The sequence below is a fragment of the Culex quinquefasciatus genome, chromosome 2, assembly GCF_015732765.1.
Source record: "Culex quinquefasciatus strain JHB chromosome 2, VPISU_Cqui_1.0_pri_paternal, whole genome shotgun sequence".
Lineage (NCBI taxonomy): Eukaryota > Metazoa > Arthropoda > Insecta > Diptera > Culicidae > Culex > Culex quinquefasciatus.
In genome coordinates, this window is record NC_051862.1 from 71,158,708 (window position 1) to 71,180,531 (window position 21,824).

The 21,824-nt window shown below is 35.3% G+C and overlaps 3 protein-coding genes across 4 annotated transcripts in view; 2 read left to right on the forward strand and 1 right to left on the reverse strand.

Moving 5' to 3' along the window:
* The window catches only part of LOC6040765 (homeobox protein extradenticle), a 61,769-nt gene extending 50,584 nt beyond the window's left edge, over positions 1–11,185 (forward strand). For both annotated transcript variants that reach the window (XM_038256196.1, XM_038256197.1), the window contains exons 6-7: positions 6,877–7,024; positions 7,089–11,185. In XM_038256196.1, the coding sequence (XP_038112124.1) occupies positions 6,877–7,024; positions 7,089–7,376 (436 nt within the window). In that variant the 3' untranslated portion in view covers positions 7,377–11,185. The remainder of the gene's footprint in view (positions 1–6,876; positions 7,025–7,088) is intronic.
* LOC6040770 (folylpolyglutamate synthase, mitochondrial) overlaps positions 1–21,824 on the reverse strand; it is a 151,416-nt gene that overhangs the window by 78,324 nt on the left and 51,268 nt on the right. The window lies entirely within an intron of this gene.
* On the forward strand, positions 18,198–19,681 carry LOC6040766. The gene is made up of 7 exons (XM_038256200.1): positions 18,198–18,314; positions 18,369–18,495; positions 18,547–18,693; positions 18,752–19,021; positions 19,081–19,309; positions 19,361–19,478; positions 19,544–19,681. Exons 1-7 carry the CDS (start codon positions 18,198–18,200, stop codon positions 19,679–19,681), a joined length of 1,146 nt encoding a protein of 381 aa, XP_038112128.1.

Below are 21,824 nucleotides of genomic sequence, written 5' to 3' on the forward strand. Positions count from 1 at the left end.
TACAATGAACCGCTACATATGTGATTTTTCCCTATCTTAATGTGGGTGTCAGGTTAGGATGCGGGTTTAGAAAAATAGTGATTGTAGAATTTAGGATTTTAACTATAAATATCAACTTTTTATACTTTGCCTTTAGTTATTTAGGGACAAAATTAGTAACAATGAATTTAGTAATTCTATCAGAATCGGTGATTTTCATTCAAGTAGCATAAAAACCATTCTGATTTGTCAAAATTTCCATGGAGTCTCGATCAATCAATAGTGAAATGATATCGGACTAAATTCGTTGATTTGTTGAATTAACGGTTGTCGGATTATGATTGTATCGACCATTGTTGCGTATCGAGGATCTACTGGAATTCTGACGAACAAATGGTCGTCTCTTTCAATTCACGACTTGTAAAATCTCAACTTTTTTTGTTTTTTTGGTTAATAATTAAAATGTCGGGGATTTGAGATAAGAGTAGCTTTCGGATAGGTTGCTTTAAATCTTGTATTCAATTCAAGTTAGGTAGTTATCCGCAAATGAATATTTGGACTAATATGAATAATTGAACATTTTGGACTTATGAATAACACACAACTGTGCATTTATTCTAGAGTCAGATCCATACAGCGTCAGTGTTTATTTGGTCGAAGTGTACTAATTCATTGGCAGATCTGATTCTAGTTGTAATGTACGACAAGACTACTGACGGACGTGACAGGACGAGGGCCCAGTTTAGAGGTTTCGACATCAACGATGTGCGGCTGGATCACCCTCCCAAAAAAAAAAAAAAAAAAAAACTAATTGTCGCGGAAAATTGAAACTATTTTACTCATTTTGGCTGGACAAGATTGTAAAATCTGATATGATAGATATGAAATTCAATGAAATGAAACCTGATAAAACAGAAGCAAATCAGCGAAAACTTTTTAGCTTTATAAGTCGAATATTAAAAATAAGCAGTTCAACAAATGATAATACGCATGCTTACATTTTGTTTCAAAATATAAATAGAGCCAATCCATTAACCAGATGGAAACTTTTTTGAAAATAAGGAGATTTTTTTTGTGTCAAATCAAGTAAAATTTAGTTAGGTTTTTTTTTAAGTTTATTGAAGAATAGTATTTAATGAAGCTAAAAAGTAGTTTTTGTGATTTAAACACAACATTTTCAGAGTTACTTTAACATTTGTCACGTTCCGTGAAATTTGGTGTTTTGAAATTGAGGTCCCCGTGAAATTTTCTTTTTTCGAGCGTGAAAAATCACTAAGCCTAACCATAACGTACACAGAAAAAAAAATAATGGTAATATTCATCAGGAAATGGTGACAGATTTTGTGGCAAAATAAATGATTAATTTTACCCCAGAAAATGATGAATTTTTATCAGTTTTTGATGAATATTCATCAGGTTCACATTTTTACACATTTTTATGTAATATTACTCATAAAAAGAGGTAATATTCAACCTACCAAATTTTCAACATTCCAAAATTCAACTTTTTTTCTGTGTACTTGATTATCCAAAGTTTCAAATATTCGAAGTTCGAATGCAAATTCGAGTTCAACGATCTCAAATCAGTTAAATACCCTACCGCCGCCATATTGGTCGCCATCTTGGATTAGATGAAATCACAAAACAAATAGGGGAGCAGCATGTAATGTTGGCATTTCAGCGTTTTGACGTTGAATTCAGCTCTAAAAAGCGTTTTCAACTGAAATCAAGTAATAAATAGCTTTAAATTAATAAGCTAACCCGAGCTGGTGGAAATTACTGGAAAAGTTCAAGTTTTGTAATTGATTTATTTTTCAAACATCCAGATTTGCTTTTGCACTAACACAACATTGTAACAAAGAATCGTTCGAAAAATAACTCATTCTGTTATCGAAAATTATTACAAGAAAATCCTATAACAGAGACAAAAAATATTCCCAATAACTCTTTGGGAATCGGAAACAACTGATTTTGCGGTTGTCCACGCTCCATACAAAAAAGATTTTTTTGGGAGTGTTTTCCAAAAAAGTGTCCATGTGGTAAATGGATGGTCCCAAAACTGTTGATAAAAACATGCTTGCTCACTTCCTCATAAGCTATTTATCACTCGTTTTCAGTTGAAAATGCTTTTTATGAGCTGTAATTAAACGGCAAGGTGCTGATATGACAACATAAGAGGCACGATGGAGTTAGATTCTGTTCCCCTATTTCCAAATCAGTGAATTTTGTTGAAATTTTGAAAAAAAATAAAATTTAGCAGAGAACAGGCAAAACATTCAAATGAGACGGTTTCCACGCGAAATCGACCATAAAAATACGATTTTGAACCGGACCATTTCCGATCTTAATAAAACTTCCTGGATCGTTTGTCCTACTCAAATCAACAACTCCTGTGCACTTAGTTTAGTAATTCACAATGGCATTTGACTTTTAGGAATTCTTTTAGTTTTAAATTATTGGTAATTACTTTTAAATTGAAAAAATCATATCTTTCGAAGCAGATGTTCAAAAAATCGATCGAAAGTGTGTTTTAACGAAAATCGTGCGCTCTTTTCAATGAAAATATTTCCAAAAGCCGAAACTTTCATTTTCGATCAAAAAACAGCCAAAAATCGAATTTTCTTCGAAAATCAGGCTGAATACACCCTTAGATTCAAATTTTGCCATTACCATTCGAAAGAGCGGACAATTTCCTACTTTTCTTCCATAGACACCAAGTTTTCGAGTGGTTTGTAAGTAAAAACCTTTTTTCGTTTTTTTTAATTTTTTTTCCAAAAAACTAAATTACATGTTTTATGGCAAATTTTGTAACAGATCCCATTTTTAAACTTAAAATAAAGTTAAGCTTCCGTGTTTTTGAGTTTTTCCTTGACGTACAGTCATCCCACATATTCGGAACACCCACAAATTCGGAACACTTTCGAGATAATTTGTCAATAGCATGCCAAATGCAGCTTTTCCGTCAACCCTACTGTTTTCAGGACCTTTATTTGGACATTCTCTTGCTATTTCATTAGTAAACGTAGTACTTTTTAGACAAATACTTCATTTCAAGACAATTTTATCCAGAGCAGCAAAACATTGCCTCCAAATTGCCTGTTTCATAATTGTGGTATGTTATTGTGCCTCCCACAATTGTGGAACACCTGAATTTAACTGATATTTCCACAAAAAAGTCATCAGACCATGTTTAAAACATCACTAAGCATGAGTTTCATTGATTTCAGCGTGTGAAGTCATTATTTTGTTCAAAATTCTGTATTCCTGGAGAGAACCAAGGTTTGTTTACATCCGTAAGAAAAAAGTGTTCCGAATTTGTGGTTTTCATGGGTCAATGTTTTTCTTTAAAAAATGATATAAAACGTAAAAAAACTACAGCCGGTCTATACATCAATCGAAAGATCTCATGAAAAGCTTCCACTTGAAGGAAAAAGCAAAACATTATGTTCGACTATCGATTTTCTATGATTTTTGAACCATCGGCCGATCTGTAAACCGTTCCGAATATGTGTGATGACTGTACCAGTTTCAAATACATATAAATGGAACGAAATAATTACTAAATTTTGAGTTTGATCGGCTACTCAGTCTGGGCAAAGTGAAACGCTGTTTATGCTGTGTCCGACGTTTCGGCGCTGATTGGCGCCTTCTTCAAGCTATTTCCCCCTGAAGAAGGCGCCAATCAGCGCCGAAACGTCGGACACAGCATAAACAGCGTTTCACTTTGCCCAGACTGAGTAGCCGATCAAACTCAAAATAATAACAACAGTCGAACTCTCATCAATTATAATAATTACTAAAGATAACCAAAAAAGGTGCACTTAAGGAAAAATTTCCTGAACCACTTTTATTATGGAAAAATGTTTATCTCACTCGTCAGTGTTGTTAATACCTCACAGCTAAAAAAGTAGTAATCCAGCTGCATGTAAAAGACCTGGGTGTAAAATAAATATTGCATTATTTTATGCAATTTTATGTGATTTTACACCCTGAAATATGTAGCCCATCATTATGGGAAACCTACTTGGCCGAAATGTCAAGCTCATATATGCGTTTATCCTTACAACTTTCCATCGGTCTGATGGCCGAGTGGGCTAAGGCGCCAGTCCTTACGGTTGGCGGTGGGTTTGAATCCCGTCGGTTGCAACTTTTTTTTTGTGTTTGCAAAAATTGTACATGCAGTGTGTAATATTAAGTGTTTATTTTGACGAAGGTGATGTGCATGCTTTTGTATACGATTTTACCATCGGATTTTTTGCTGTGCTGCAAAATATTTGTTTTCCTATTTTTTGGCTCTTAGGGTGATTCCTGTCGCGTCAGGGCGGTTCAAAGATGACAATTTTGAGTATTTTTTAATAATCATTGTCAAACGCCGTTTAGACTGAACTCATGCGTATTTTTCCTTGAAAGCCAAATTAGTCACTTTCCATGTACAAACCGGATAACTTAAGTTGGTTTAAACAATGTCAAGTTGTTTTTGGAAATATGTGTTTTTTTTGCAAAATCGCCATAATTGTCATTTTAAAGCATACCCTGACGTGCCAGACACGAGCACTTAGCAGAATTTTGTAAGATGTTCAATAATTTGTCAACGTGTTTTTTTCCTACAATTAAAATAAAATTAAAATCCAACACAGGATTTTTTATTTGTTATCCTGAGAATGATTTAAGTAATAGAAGGACGAAAAGGGAATAAATATCACAGAATTTTACAATTTGCAGTTACCTTAAGTGCATCTTTTTGGTTATCTTTAGTAATTATTTCGTTTCTTTTATATGTATTTGAAACTGCTAGGTCAAGGAAAAACTCAAAAACACGGAAGCAGAACTTTATTTTAAGTTTAAAAATGGGATCTGTTACAAAATTTGCCATAAAACATGTAATTTAGTTTTTTGGAAAAAAATAAAAAAAAACGAAAAAAGGTTTTTACTTACAAACCACTCGAAAACGCTTTCGCTCCAACTTGGTGTCTATGGAAGAAAAGTAGGAAATTGTACGCTCTTTCGAATGGTAATGGCAAAATTTGAATCTAAGGGTGTATTCAGCCTGATTTTCGAAGAAAATTCGATTTTTGGCTGTTTTTTGATCGAAAATGAAAGTTTCGGCTTATGGAAATATTTTCATTGAAAAGAGCGCACGATTTTCGTTAAAACACACTTTCGATCGATTTTTTGAACATCTGCTTCGAAAGATATGATTTTTTCAATTTAAAAGTAATTACCAATAATTTAAAACTAAAAGAATTCCTAAAAGTCAAATGCCATTGTGAATTACTAAACTGAGTGCACAGGAGTTGTTGATTTGAGTAGGACAAACGATCCAGCAAGTTTTATTAAGATCGGAGATGGTCCGGATTTTGAGTGGTCGATTTCGCGTGGAAACCGTCATGAGCAAATAATCAGACTTGAAAAAGTATCCAAAGTTCTGGCAATATAAAAAAAATCATAAAATATTTCGTAAATTTTCGAACAAATTGTTGATTTCCTTGCGAGGTACATCAATAATTAAAAAAAATCAACTTTAAAATTTTTCACTTTTGCACTATAAATGTTTTGATATATAGACGACACTTCATGGTCAAAATAATGACCTTGAAAAAATTGGTCAAAATTTTCCTATAGTTCTAGCCATGTTAAGAAAAAATAATTATAACAAATTGGGTTATATACACTTAGAAACTTTTCATATAAATTGTTGATTCCCTTAGGAAATATCAATATTTAAAAAAAAACAACTTAAATTAATTTCTTTTTTTTTTGGTAAAAGTTTTCGTAAAAAGACCACATTTTATGTCCAAAATCATGTCCATGACAAAATTGTTCCATAGTTATTATCATTAAGCTAGATACAAAATAATAGTAAATTGAGTAATGGAAAATTGGTATTTTTTCCCACAGTTAATATAAAATTCAACTATTGGAAATATACCCTTTCTAATCAAACACCTATCTTCGTCATAATGGAGAGTTTGATGCTCAATTAAAGCTCCAAAAATACTACTTAGGCTATAAACATTCCAACAACAGCACCGCCTCAAGTAAGCACGCAACTTTATGCCATTTACTGGCCAAAAAGATCAACTTTAATGCACTTTTGATCATAATTTCTATTTTACGATACCATTTCTCATCATTTTGTTGGCACACACATCCACACGCAAGATAAGAGGTTAACTGCTTAACGAAAGTCGCCATCAATATCTTTTCATTTGCGCTAACGTTTTCAAGCGCTTAAGATATCAAATTGCTTCCAACTACCGGCAACATGGTCTTTTGAACATTAGTTAGTCACTCACTTGAAAAATAATCCCGAAACATGTAAATAATTAGCAAGCGCCATCAAAAAACCAAACGCGCCACGTCTTTTGACGTTTGACTTTTGACGACCCATTCCAATCGAAGGCTGAAGAAAACCGAGCGAGAGGCGAAGGCAAATAAAGAACAAATGGTGGCCACCAACACCACCAGCAGCGCCTGTTGGAGTGAGCCAGGGATAAGCAGACCCAAAAAAGCGCTGGAAGAAAAAAGAACTAAGCTGAAAATAGAAAAATGGGCGTGGCCCAATGCATTCTCGTCTGATTAGAATACATTTGGGAAATATTTTTTTAAATGCTTGTAAAAGGAATAGAATAACTTTTAGTTAAAGGTTAAATAAACACAAAAGGTTCACAAAAAGTTGCTCTACTCGTTGGTGTACATGGGTTTAGTAAATTTCAAGGGACACCCCAGATTATCCAGCATTATTCAAACACAACTGCTTATTAGGCTTAAAATGGGTATATTTTCCCTGTTTAGCTCTATATCAACGACAACAATTCGCACACTTTACGTGCTGCTCAGCATTTATATTCATCCCGGGTCCACCCAAATCTTATCAAAAACAACGTTTCCTTCCAGATCCCGCTTCCTGGACGCCCGGCGAAAGCGACGCAACTTCAGCAAGCAGGCCTCAGAAATCCTGAACGAGTACTTCTACAGCCACCTCAGCAACCCGTACCCGTCCGAGGAGGCCAAGGAGGAGCTGGCCAGAAAGTGTGGCATAACCGTAAGGCGAAGACTACTTGAATGGCGAACTTTTTCAACTAAATTGATGCGTTTTTCTTCTACAGGTCTCCCAAGTGTCCAACTGGTTCGGCAACAAGCGCATCCGCTACAAGAAGAACATCGGCAAGGCCCAGGAGGAGGCGAACCTGTACGCGGCCAAGAAGGCGGCCGGCGCCTCACCGTACTCGATGGGCGGCCCGCCGAGTGGTGCGGCCACGCCGATGATGTCACCGGCGCCCGCCCAGGACTCGATGGGCTACTCGCTCGGCTCGGGCGGGTACGACCAGCAGCAGGCGTACGACGGCAGCATGGGCTACGACCCGATGGGTGGCCACCAGGATCTCAGTCCTTGAGAGTCCGCAGAGTACTAGAGAGCGAGAGCGCGCGCAAGTTAGCAATGTGTGGAAGCTGAGCCGAGAGAGCGAGCGAGCGAGCGAGTGAGCCGACAACAACTAGAAACCTATACGAGACCCTCCCCTCTCCACCCTTTTAGAATGCCAGAAAATGAGAGAAAACAAACAGGCAAAACATACACGCCAGATGATGTAGAAAAAGGGGAAATCTGTTTGCAGTGAAGAACACACACTTAATTTCTCGTTATGGGTACACAAAACGGTTTAGTTTTTAGAGAAAAAAAACACGGATGATTATTTAATAACATAATTTAAATTTTAGCGAATGCACTATTTACAAGCGAGTGAGTGAAAGAAGTAGATGTAGCATTTGCCACTGAGATCAAGTAGAAATCGCACAACACACTTTTCGTAAGGAGTAGACATCCCTTCTCTCACGCGCGCCTCAACTTCGTACGAGTTAGTGAAATTTTTAAATCGTAAATCAACGCTGCAATAAGTACACTTTCTATACTTTAGTTATTTATGTTACGAGTGCGCGCACATCTTTATAAACATCCGTAGAACGCTTCCAGAGATGGGGCGATCTCGATCGATTTGTTTATTTGGATTTTCGGTGGAAACAAATCACTGTCCGCTTTCCGAAGGGCGCGAGCGCGCGAATCAATCTCGATGAAATTGTTTGTTCCTTTGCTCCCAGACTGAAACAGAAATACTGTGTTGCGCGCTTTTGATTTGTGTAACAATTTTAAACTTGCAAATAAGCCAAGGTTGTAAATCGATAAAATTGTCGCTGTTTTCTTAAATTTTGACTAAATTTCAAAACAGTAATGTTTTAAGTCAATTTTGTGATCAAATTGGTAATTACCTTCTTTTGACATTTTCACTGCAAATTTTTTTAAAATTGGAGCTTAAAAATCTTTTTTATTCGAAACATTTATTTGGTAAATATCGTTGCAAAATTGACATGCATAGTGCAACTTCTCTTAATTTTAAGTTATAAAAACTCTAAATCAATTTTTTTTATATATATTGGGCAAAACCAATCAATATTGTTATCAATTGACAGTCGTTTCAATAAATTTAAAAAAATAGAATTTTCTATCAAAAAATCTGTGGCAAATTTCAACTTGTTGAAATTGTCTTAAATTAAAATTAAGACAAATTTGTTTTTTTTTTTCATTTTTGAGGATACTACCGTATTTTGTGGAAATTTAAGTACTTCGTCAAAAAATCAAGCATTAAAATATTATATCAAAACATGGGCAGAATTTGCCTTCGTTTGACAAACACATAACATATTCAGAAAATTTGATGATGTCTCTAAAATTACCGTATTTTGCGAGAATTTCGATACTGCACATACATTTTTCATTCTATGCAAATATATGAGAATTTCTCTTCGTTTGGCACTTATATTGCTAATTTGAAAACTCAAATATTTTTTAAAACGATTGTAAATTGCTATAATTTGAACAAAAATATCAATGTTGTGAAAATTGTCAACCATTCCATTGCAAACTTTAAAAAATTGAATATTTAAAAAAATCTTCTTTGTAGACAATTTAATATTTTGTACGAAACCAATCAATTTTGTAATTTAAAAAATATTGATATTTTGCAAAAATAACGCAGATTTTGCCTCCGTTTTTAAAACATCAGCGCTTTGTGCAAACTCTACGCAAAATATGCTTTTATTTGACACTCACATCAAAATCTTCAAATAGCGGTTATGTTATCGTTAACAACCTTGGTTTGTAGCAGATTTTTCCCCAATTTGACCTGCATACTACCTACAAACAGAAAATAAAACATACACACACACATGAATAAGAGAGAGTAAGTGAACGCAAGCAAGCAAAACAAAGTTAAGGATACTTCAATTCTACCGATAGTAAATAATTTAACACAAGAAACAAACAAAACTATTGTGTATACCATTAGGTGATAGGAAAAACAACAAAAACAAAACGATAACTACAGTAGTAGGCCATGATTGAAAACGCATAAAACGCTCACAGCGGAGAAGACCCTATTCTGAGCTAACTAAACCCTAGTTGGCCATGAGAAACAATTGAAAATGAAAAAGAGAGCGCGAGCAAGCCACACTCAAATAATATACGTAAATTGTATTAAACACAGTTTCCTTTTTTCTAACAAAGTAAAAAGGGAAAGTAAAAAAACAAACAAGCAAAAGCTATTTTTAGAGTAGACGCGTTTGGAGCATTTTCATTTCTTCCATCTAATGACGACAAAACCAGTCTTAAAGAAAAGCAAAAAAAAAAACTGTAGGCAAATAAAAAGCATACTCTTCAACTCACATTAAAGAAAAAGAAAACACGAACACACACACAAGTATACAATTTTCATAGTTTTTAAACTTTTAAAAACGATCAAAAGAGAAGAAAATTCGAAACCCAGTTATACGATTCGCTATACCAAAATTTAGCCCTGCCCCCGCCAGGAAGGATTTGTACTTAATGTTAAAGAAAAGAAGAAAAAAAAACAATTGAAACAACAACAAATAAAACCTAGCAACCCTGTCAAACTAAACAAACACAACCTTGCAAGCAGTTTGCGTGACTGTGTGCGTGGTAGCACGCCATGAAACGCACACCGTAACGCAGCAAAGCCCAAGCAAACAAAAGAAGGAAAACAATATTGACAATATGTGCATGCAGAACGAAGGCCGCCTGGCAACACTGGAAGACGCAAAAAAACAACGCAAACGTCACGGCCACACCCCCAACAACCCAAAATTGTGTGACATTTTAAGAGAATGCGAGTTGATGAAACAAAAAATTAAGCGAACAAATCATTTGTATACGATATAATAATAAAAAAAACCTATTAATTAATGAAAAAGTTTGAAAATATACTATTTAAAAAATATGAATTATGGACAAACAAAAACTATTTTCCAATCATTTTACTAGAAAATTTCAGTTTGGAACAGAAAAAAAATCAAGAGCGAAAAATAAAAAGTAATATCTAGTGGCTTTTACCCGTTAAGATAATACTAAAACCAACAACCAGAGTGAAGCGCGTTTCCTTCAAGTGTTTGGTATTCTGTTTCAACCTTGACCGGTTGCCCCGAAATTCTGGCAGCACTGCACACTACGGCAGCGGAAAACATCGGCGAAATGAAGCGAAACTCAGGAAGACCAACGAATTTCGGGTTTCCGGCAAGCTCACACAACCACAGTCGGTCACACGTATTGTCGTATTATGATTTTCGATTACTTATTGGTTCGTGTTTTGTTCGTTCATTAATCTTTGCTGAGTTGGTGGGATTGTTGTGCTTTTGTTTGTTTCAATTGTTATCGTTTTGGAAACTTTGCTTACTTTTGCTATCATTTTCATTCACTTTAAATCTCCCTAAAACTATTACAAACTTCCACTCTTGACCGTAATGAGAGCATTTAAGTTTGGGGTACAGTTTTGTGTTTTGTTCAACAACACTCGCAACCACACACACTCACAAGCAGTACAGCGAAACAAATCCGTATTGAAGGAAATAATTAAGAAGAAGAAAACTATGAAAAGTAAAAAACAAAAACTCTTGAGAAGAATTGAGGAAATGAAAAAACGAAAGTATGTATACGAAAACGATTTAAAAATCTATTAAATCTATTAAATTTAAATTTTATGTGTACTTAATTATAATAACTGAGAAGAAGAAGAAAAAAACACACACAAAAATAACAAATGAGAAGGAGGAGAAAAAGGAAAGTGAAAAACTACATTAATAATTAACATTAGTAAAGATATGAAGTAATATGATGAAATATAAGAAAAAAGTACATAAATTGATTGTGTTTTATTTTAAGCCTAAACAATTCCGAATCACCCAATGAGAGCAAATATCAAAGTAGAAGGCTTTCCCGGGAAGACGGTAATAACATCAATATTCGATAGAGCGTCCAATATCCCGTCCGGCAAAAAAACCCCGGAAATTCCCGGGATATCCCCCTTCCCTTCCCACGCCTTGTCCTTAACATCAATCCCTTCCCTACTAACCCCGAGTAGGCCGCGGGTAATCGGCTCCCCTCCCACTAACATTTACACACAAGATCCTCTGTAATTATTAAGTCAAATGTAATTACAAAAGCCGACTCGGTCCTAACCAGGTCCCAGTACCGAAAAGGACCTAATAAAAATAATTTTATGAAAAAAAAAATTCCCGGGATTTCCCGTAAAAAAATATTTCCCTTTTCCCGAAGTTCAAACGAATAGCGTAGCATAGCATTACGGGTCTGCACCACGCTGTAGGTGCTGCCACAATGGTCAATTCAATATTCTTTGACAGTTTGATCGTTGCCCGGTACAACCAAAAATATCTAAGAACGTAAATTTCTACACTGTGCTCCAAGGCTACGCCCATACAGTCCCGTAGGGATTCGGGAGAGAATGTTTTTGTTGTTTACTAGTGGCAAAAGTGCGGGGAACCCACGCGACTTTTTCAAATGTAAAAAATGGACTGATTGTGAAATGGTGTTAATTCATCGTATAATTTAAATCATGTTTTTTAAACCTGAAAATTATGTGGCAGAATTAACCTATAAAAAATCATCGAAAAACTACTTTGCATTGTATGAGAGGTGCACAAAAGTTGCAAACATATTTTAAGAACTTGCTTCAAACGTTTGAAAACATCGAGTTGTTTGAAGTGAAACGAACGCGAGAAGTTATATTTTAAATGAATAACTGTAAAAAGCTTTACTATTTTGTTGAAGAGCTCAAACCAGTATGTGTTGTTCTAGAAAAGTTATTTGTCAAAAAAATAAATCTGCACAGCAAATTTTGGATTATTCAGTAAAATAATTAACTGAATGCGATTCCGTAATCATCACTTTTGCGGAAATTCGGTAATGAACAAAAACATTCCTGAAAAATCAGTAACTGCATATCTGTCAAACGGAAACGTCACTTATGACTCATTGTTTGGATGCTGCCGAGAGAAAATCCTCTTTCAAACATGTTGTGTTTTTTATTGTGTATTGTGATCTTTAGAAACCAATGTTAATAACAAATGCCTCGATGCTAGCCACCTGTTTTTTAGATTTGAACGATAAATGAAATAAATGTATAAATAACAGTACTGGAAACATTTTTAATGACAAACAAAATCAAATTTTGAAAACTGAAATACCAGCAACGATTGCTGAATCTTCAGCAAATGATCTGTCAAACTGGCACTAGAAAATTACTGAATTTTCAGGAAAATAATTTGACGTTTCTTTTGCTGAAATATCAGTTATTTTGACAACCATTTTACTGAAATTTCAGTAAATCATCTGTCAAAGTGACAAATACCAGTTAACTGAAAATTCAGTCAAATCTAAATTACTGAATCGTTTACTGAAATTTCAGTAGATGAAAATTCAGTAAAACTTTACTGAATTTCAGTTTAAAAAATGGTTTGTGCATGTTTTTTTTTATTTCACCTTTGTGCCTTTGTGCCAAACCACACTCTCTGAAACTGGTCACAAATGCAAGTTCGAAATATTTTTTTATGATTGTGGAGTTTGAATTTATTTAACTCACTGTCCAAACACTTTGATAAAAATACTTCTCGTGCATAAAAATACTTCTCAATAAATAATACCAAAGATATTTTTTTAATCATTGTACGATTGAAATTAGAAAAAATATGATGAAAAATTATGTATGATTTTTACAAGCAGTCATGCTTTTAATTGATTTTCAAACTTATTTCAATATTTTGTTGCAAAATATTAATCAAAGCCAAAACCAGAACAATTTTCAATAAATTTAAAATTTCCCGGGAATTCCAGGGATTTCCCGGGAATTTGGTTGATAATTTCTCGTTTCTCAGGAAATTTGTAACCCCGCTCTAATATCAGATTTTGTTATTGAGTGGTCCCTACAATTTTCCAAAACAACTTATTTTAATATAAAACTTTGTCCTTGCATTCCTTACGTCCATCTATACATATTGGGTGTTGTATTTTGAGAAAAGATTTTCTAATCGATTTGATGTCTTCGGTAAAGTTGTAGGTTATGAGTTGGTCTAAAATATGAAACAAAGATAATTATCTATTTTGAGACCATTTCAAATGATTGATTTTCAAAATTTTAATATTTATCTATATACATAAAAAAATTCGACGGTTTTGTTCGAACGCGAATCAATTCAACACGGAACGTCGGATCGAGGTGCTCTTTGTTGCGTTGGGTTTGTATAAGTCCAAGGAAGGTTTATATGCTAAAAAATTGCCACTTTGGCCACTCTGGGCCGACTCCGGAACATCTGCAGATTGTATGGGAAAAGTTGCGTAAAATCAAATTATGATCACAGGAGGCTGAATAAGCAAACAAGCTATACGTCAACAAACAAAAAAGGACAAGACGGAATTTGTCGGGTAAGACTTGTTTTATTAAATTAATTTCACAAAAGTTTCAAACATTTTAAATCGGACCGAGTGTCAGTTGAAAATTACAAGCTAATCAGGTGACACTTTTGAGCTGAAGCTGTATCTCAAAAAACAACGCACGATTTTCAAAGTTCCAGAGAGAAAAGTAAAGGATATTTTCTCAGCTTTTCAAAAATATTTTTCTCGGAGGTGCTCTTTTTCAAGGGATATGTTTTGAGTACAAAAAAACTTTAAATAATCCTAAAAGTGATTATAATTAGGACGATACATTTTAACAGAAAAATTGAATAGTACCTTTCGATTACAAATTCAAATTGCTGGGAAAAAAAATTTCAGTGTTTTATTTTTGACATTTATAATAAAAAACAAAAATTTAATAAAGTTAAGTATTACAGATGGTAATTCCTTATAAGTTAGACAGCTGTTTTCAATCTAACTTACCATTCCAGTGTGCGCTTTGATTTGACAGCACAGCCGTAAACCACGCCCCCTTTTTTTCGTTGAATCTCTTATTAGATAGCACAGTGTTGTCAAATACATTTGTACAGCTTACTCTGGTAACTTGCATCTTTTTCTGGCAAGTTATACAACAACAAAAAAGTGCGCTTTTTCCCGTTCACATGAGTTGTAGAACAAGTTGTGGTAACGAGGCGGATTGGTTATACAACCAGTTAGGAAATACGTTTATCTAACAAAGTGTGTTGCTTGGGTATGGGACTTCAACTTTTGGTAGTAAAAAGTTTTTTTTTTGAATCGGATTTTTTTTCCGTGTGCCTATTTTATTCGAAACATCCTAATCATCACCTACAACTTTGCCGAAGACATCATGTTCAATCAGAACATACCTTCTAAAGATAAAATATTTAAACATTTACATACCCATTTTGTATGACCAGCTTCCAAAATAATATTGAGACTTGTAGGGAAAAAAATGTACAAAATGACTTCTTTTGACAAAGGGAATGCAGGAACAAACTTATATCCAAATCCAAAAAATAAAATTTGAAAAGCGCGTAACCGTACGAAACACTGTTGAATAAAATTTAATTGGTTTAGTTTTTAAAATAAAAGAGGTCAATAACCGGAAAATGTACAGAAAATACTTCAAATCGTTGTTGTCCTGCTATCTTGTCGGTGGTGCATTTCAATCCTGAGATATTTAAATAATTAAAACCGGAAAACTCCGTGCATTGTTGTCACTTTTCATATGAAAAAAGTTTCAATCTTCTTCCAGAATCCTGCGAGAACGGTGGAACATTTTTGCTAGAATGCTGTAAGAATATCCAGCTATGTGAGAACTCTGCTAGAATCCTGCTAGAACGCCGTGACTGGATTGACGTGCTATCTTAACACATCCCGAAAATTGATGTAGGTGCGCCAAAGGGCAAAGAGATTTCAGGTCAGAACGCGTTTGACACTAGTACGAGCTCGAATACTGTAAACATTCAAATGGTCACCTAAACGAAACGTAATTGATATTGTTTACAATACCTGCTCTAGTTATTGTTTATTCAAGGTTAAAACGCGACAAGATAACACAACAGCGTCGAAACGTTATCAATTTGTTATTACAATATCAAAATAAGTTATTTCCAGTGCATTTCTCTATATAGTTTGCAATTTCACTTGTTTCACTTGTTGAGCGAGAATCATTTGAAAAAGGTAGTCTGCTTAGTTTACAAGTAGCCACTACGGAAAAATTGTAAAAACCGTGAAAAGGAACCATCCATAAACCACGTGGACACTTTTTTGGAAATCTCGAACCCCCCCCCCCCCCCCTCGTGGACAATTGTCCATACAAAAAAATCTTTTTGTATGGAGCGTGGACAATCGCCATACCCCCTAAAGTGTCCACGTGGTTTATGGATGGTCCCAAAAGTCTGGAATTCGATTCCAGCGGGAGAAAAACTCAGGAATGGACAGAAAAAAAAACATTTTGTGTTGAGAAGAATCAAAACATAATTTTTTAAACAAACTTTACATATGTTTTTCCATATAAGTTTTCAAACAACTTGAGAAAATTTTTGGTATTGTTTGTTAGACTCTAGCTACCTAACTTAGAACAGTTTTCCTTTAAAGTACTTGCGTATTTTGCGTTTTTTTAACTGAGTGTACAACAATTTATAAACATGGTAATTTGATGGAGATAACAATTGTAAAAATAAAGAGATAGAATGGAAAATCTTACTAAACACCATAAAAAATATTTTACCTAAATTTAGACTGAAAAAGTGACAAAACATCGTGATAGTCATGAATTTAAACAACTTTACACATTTTTCTGACATAAAAGATGTAATATTCCCGTTTGTAATATTATCAAGATTTTTAACATGTAAACATTCCTGTGTTGTGAAACTTAATAATTATCAATCTCATCCAGTTTATGGTTAAATCTAAAGTTTCAACAATTGATAATGTATAATGCACCCAAAACTAATTTTGATAATTTATTTCTTTTCAAATTGTTTTTTTTTTTTTCAATCACGAACAGAAATCATTAAAATAAAAATATGTAAAACTTCCTATTTGTTTATTAGGTACGCTAATAATTTACAATTAGTTGGAAAACCCACTAAGTTCAATCTACCTACTCATTGTGAGTTCAGCAGTACTGTACGAGAACCTATTAGCTGTACCTAAAACAGCATGGTATTTAAACAATTTTTATTTTATTTTCTATCACAGTCCCCCTCAACAACTTTATCTGAGATATTCATAGTACATAATTCTTCAACAACCACTAATAATATCATCATCATGGACCAAATCTGGGAAACCAAATCATCTTCATCCAGCTCATCTTCGGGTTTGTTCTCCAACACGACCAGCTCCTCACCAGCGCTATCTCCATCATCGGACGATGGATCATCACCATCATTGGGTTTTCTCTCCCTTCAAAACAGCATTCTAGCCAAAGAGCTAGAGAAGCTTCCGACCACCTTCATGCTGAACGTCCTGGAGGAGATGTCCCACCAACCCGAGCTGGTGCACCTTCAGCTGGAAGTGCTCTCCAATCCGGTGAATGTCAGTAAAATTTTGCACACGGAACCGTGTGGACGGGAGAAGATGCTCAAGTTCATCCTCATACTGGAGAAATCGAACGCCGGATTTGTTTGGAATCTGACGGAACAGTACCAAGCTGTGATGGCTTTGTTGCCGAATCTTCCCGATGGTCATTTGCTAGGGTTTAGTAACAATCTTGAATTGGGCAGCTTTTTGGTTGAGACCGGTTGGTACGCGGAAGCTAGTGTAATTCTGAGCCTCGCTAGGAGACAAGCCGGTAGCAGACCGTTGGAGCTGTTGAAGACCCTTCGAGTCGCGTTGGTTGCCGAGAGCCTGGCGAGTCGTTACGAGGAGGCTAGCCAAACAATTACCGACATTGCCGCCCTCATCAAACACGCCAAGAACGTCCCGATGACGTTGACGGCTGGACTTCACCACAGTTTGTCCGTGTGCTTCTTCGAGGAGAGTGACTTCGAGGGAAGCTACCAGCATGGAGTGATGGCACTGCAGCTGCTCGACGACAGCATCAACTGTTCGTACGAGACGATCGTGGGAACGTTCCGTCAGCTTGCGAAAACCTGCCTCGCCATGAAACGACCAGGACAAGCGAGACTTCTTATAACGCAAGCGGTCAGTTGGTCTCGGCATCACTTTGGAGCTGTCAGCGTACCGTACGCCGAAGCCTTGGAGGACTTTGCCTTCTACCTGTTGGCGGTAAACGCGTACCGGGACTGCTTGAAGATCGAGTCGGAAGTTAAGGACGTCTACTTTAACCTGTTTGGCCATCTGTGTTTGCAACCGGAACTAGCACAAGGTAACTTGGCTTTCAGGTTATATCTGGAGAGTTACGGGTACAAGAACATCGGATCGATAGATCAGTACATGGACTACGTGCTGGATCTGGACAGAGGGCGCAGCGGAACGCGGAACGGAACCGACGATCGACAGATGTTGGCCATCAAGCGGATTCCGGCGATGATGGCGGTGACCAACGCGGCGCACGAGGAGATGTTAACTAGTAGAGAATTTGAAGAGGCATTGGAGAGCATTCGAGCTCCACCGTTGATGTTGGACGATGTTAGGAAGTTGTTTTTTACAAAATTCGCATAAGTTGTGTTTAGTTGTTGATTGATGTAGCAATAAAGGTTATGTTTGCATATAAGAAAAACTGTTTCCATATTTCATTAAGATGATGACACGAGATTTTATTAAAAGCGTTTCAGAGTGTTATCCCAGGTTCCGATTTCATTAGTTCTCTCTCTATTAGTTTTATATTCTAACAAAAAAAAGTCATGAAAAATATTTTGCGCCATCACGCACATCTTAAACTCGGTAGGCTTTGATAAATCTTTTCTGTACTTCCAAAGTCAAATTTTCAAGCAACATCTACCAAATTTGAACTTCAAATTCAAAGAGCATGGAAGTCCTGGCCACGAGCGATTTGCTGCGCGATGTCAACCAAATGCACACGGCGTACTTCCCAACCGATGTGATGTTGTACTTTGAAAAGCATCATATTTTTGAGATAATTTTCGTAATGTTTTGAAAATTTGAAACAAACATATGCGACTAACAAATTTGATTACAGGATTTATCAATTTTACTGGATCGTAAACGACCCGAAGATGTTCATCAATTCATAGTAGACAATATTACAAAAATTGCGAAAAAGTATCGTAAAATTAGTGTTTTTGTAAATTGTCCACCAAACATTGGTATTTCTAAAAGTGTATCTAAATCGAGAAATACTAAACACATTTTTTCAGAATTAGAGAAGTTTATTAAGGTTTCTAGCCGAGTTCAACGATCTCCAGTGATTCAGATGGTTCGACCAAAATCCAAACGAAGTCTCAAGAAGCTTCCTGAACAGCTGGAGCGCTTCGGACTTCAAAATAAAAATATTGTCTTCATTGGTAAGTAATGAAACATTTTGGAAATGTTATTCTGGATATCAACACATTTCAGCAAAAGGGAAGGACTCTACGGAGATGGAGGGATTCATATCAAGAGAGTTTCATCTGAATCGCAATATAAACATTCCACATGAAGATGATGCGAAAAATTCTGCCAAAGACCTTCTTCCAGTTGCAATGCATTTGAGAAATACACTCAAGCAATTAGAGCAACGACCAAATCACGAAAAGGTGAAATATGTGGAACGAATTGTAATCATCGGAAGGCCTGGTTCCGGAAAGCATCGTCAGGCTAGGTTACTTGCAGACCGTTTGGATCTAGTTCTGAGTTAGTAAAGAAACGATTTTTCAATCAAAATCTGAACCAACTAACAACTTTCACCAAAGTTTCAGTTAACGACTTGGTGGACAACGCAAGACGGAACAAAAATTATTTCCGTAATACGCTGGAAATTGGCCTCGAGGATAATGTTCACACGTCGGAGCTGATCACATCAATGGTGCAGAAAAGAATTCTGGATCCGGATTGCCTCCGGCTAGGTTGGGTGCTGGTTGATTATCCCAACACTGCCGAAGATGTGGACAACCTTTTCAGTCTGCTGGTGGTTCCTCAAAAGTATGATTGGTAAACGGTTATTCAATGTTAGTCAGTGAGTTATTTTTTCAGAGTTATTCTTTTGCACACTAATGAGAGATTATGTTGGAAGAGAAAAACTAAACAGGAGAAATTTGAAAGGGATGAACAGAAAGATCAACAGTTCAAAGAAACGGTTCTAAAAGCTGAGGTTAGAAGAGCGAAATGTATACCCTTTTGAATTCTGATAAATCAATAATATCTCTATATTTCCAGTTCGATTTCTATGACCTGCACAAAACTCAACTGATTGATGCCATCGAGAGACATAATTGCATCGTGATTGATGTGAATGGAAACCGTAGTGCGACAAAGGTTCACGCCGATATTTTAACGAAGCTGTTGACAGTTTAACACTCAGTGTGAGGTTGATGTGTAGCAATTGAATTTGCGAATCAATTATACCATATTTTGCCTTTCTTAAATTTTTAAACATTTTTTTTTTTTTGAAAATGCTTCAAATACAAAAAAATATCAAACCTGTAAAATAACTTATAAATTACAATATCTACCAGTTCGACATTCAAATAGAAAAATATGGTCAACCATCTACTGCACATTTCATTCATTTTTTGTTTATTCGTGCTAAGGAGATTCTCTTTGTTTTTAGTTTTTATTATGTTTTTAAATGCATTTATCTTGTTTTTTTGTATATGTTTAATATTTTTTAGATTAGATTAGATTATGTTTAATATTTTTTCATGCATAGACAATATTGGCTTGGTTTTCATGATGACCTAGCTGGTGGCCTGTGGGAACGGATCGTAAACCTTTGACCACCGCGGGTCAGAGTCGAGACGGCTTAAAGAAAGGGGCGCGACAATGTGGGAAAGAGAAGTAATTTGTGATTGTAGACGATATTGTTTCGATTCGCAGTATGTTGAGTCAACTGCTGTGGATGTACCTGAAACATCGCACAACGGGGTTTCTCTTCTCTTCATTCTCAGCTACCACCTATCTCCTATTTTTATTTTGCTCTTCTGATTCCCAATTCTTCACTGATTCTTCTATTTAATATCCAGCATTTGATTTTTATTTTGCTAACTTTTGATTCTCTTATCTCTCAAAGCTTTTCCAATCTTTTTTACCAATTGATACTGCTGTAACAAACTTTGTTTTGTTTTTTTTTTCTCCTTAAAAATATACTTTTCCTTAATGTACTACTAATATCAAGTCTATTTATCATTCGCCTAATCTTTTTTGGGAATTTATTTATTTGAATAATTCTTTATCTGTCCTATAAATTATCATTACTGTAATCTAAGCTTGTTTTGTATCTCTATTGTCTAATTTTACATCTTATACATCTAGCTTCTCATTTATAATCTTCAAAATACGCTCATCATTCTCTCACTATTGATACTTGATTTTTATAAAATAAATTCTCTTTTACTGTCTATTGTTTTCAATCTTCACCTTTTTTTTAAACAAGTGAGGTTTGAGCCCTTACTCAATTTATGGAATGGTTAAAGGATTAACACAAATATTACTATTGTATTTTTGGTATACTTTTATAACATGCCTAGGGCCAAAAATTGTAACAAAACACCGCGACAAAAGAAATAGCAACAGATAAACAGACTCAACAATAGGGAAGATTTCAGGAGAAAACAATACACAGTAAATAATAATTAGTTTTTGAATTCAAGCTAAAAATAAAACAGTTTTTGCTTTAATGAAAGTTGATAGGCACACTATAAACGGTTAGGCGCTTATACTTACATCAAACCCTACGTAATGTACCACCCCCGGCCGAGTTAAAATGCGTAACCGGAAAAGAAGGTGTGCATGCCTGGCACGAACACTCAAAGCGTGTTCTAGCGTGCTGCTCGTACTGACTCAGAGCAAGGGTGAGATGTAGGTGTAAGGGCAGTGCGTGTTCGTCGGGAACCTAGTGCATAAGATCGGTCAAGGCCCGTTCGTACACTGAAAATTGCGAATTGCATAGAAAATACTCTTTTTTTTCTATTTTTTTTTTTTTGTCATTATCACTATTAGGCCTGTTTAGGCCTTTTTCGGTGGCTGAGTCCTGGAGACCTGAAGTGGTTAGGAAATTTAACTGGTGTATAAAAATAATTTAAAAAATCAGCAGAAACAATCAGAAGATTTTGAGCAAAAATATAGTCGAAGTTCGATGTTTATTCTCAAAAAATGAAACGAGTTCTGCTCTCCAACGTTTTTTCGATGAAAATTGGGCTGAACAAATTATTTTTATTATTTTGGATCAAAACTCGCCCAAACTTTAGATGCAGCATTGGGTTGTAGAGAGTTAAACAAAAATATGTATTTAATTTAAATGATTCCGTTTTGAAAAGAGTTTTGGGTTTATAATATCATAAGTGTGAACTTAAAAGATAACATAAGTGTGAACTTTACTAAAATTGAAGAGCTACCGAAAATTCAAAACAAAAAAAAATCAGGTTAATTATGAAAGTTATTCTTCCTTTGCACTTCATGAATAATGTTACACATAATATCAAACTGCTTTAAAAATTGG

What these genes read in the sequence shown, in the direction of transcription:
- LOC6040766 (XM_038256200.1), top strand. Translation starts at nt 18,198, where the DNA reads ATGGAAGTCCTGGCCACGAGCGATTTGCTGCGCGATGTCAACCAAATG. An exon ending in ATATTTTTGAGATAATTTTC is followed by an intron (nt 18,315 to 18,368) that starts GTAATGTTTTGA and finishes ATTTGATTACAG; the next exon opens with GATTTATCAATTTTACTGGA. An exon ending in AAACGGTTCTAAAAGCTGAG is followed by an intron (nt 19,479 to 19,543) that starts GTTAGAAGAGCG and finishes CTATATTTCCAG; the next exon opens with TTCGATTTCTATGACCTGCA.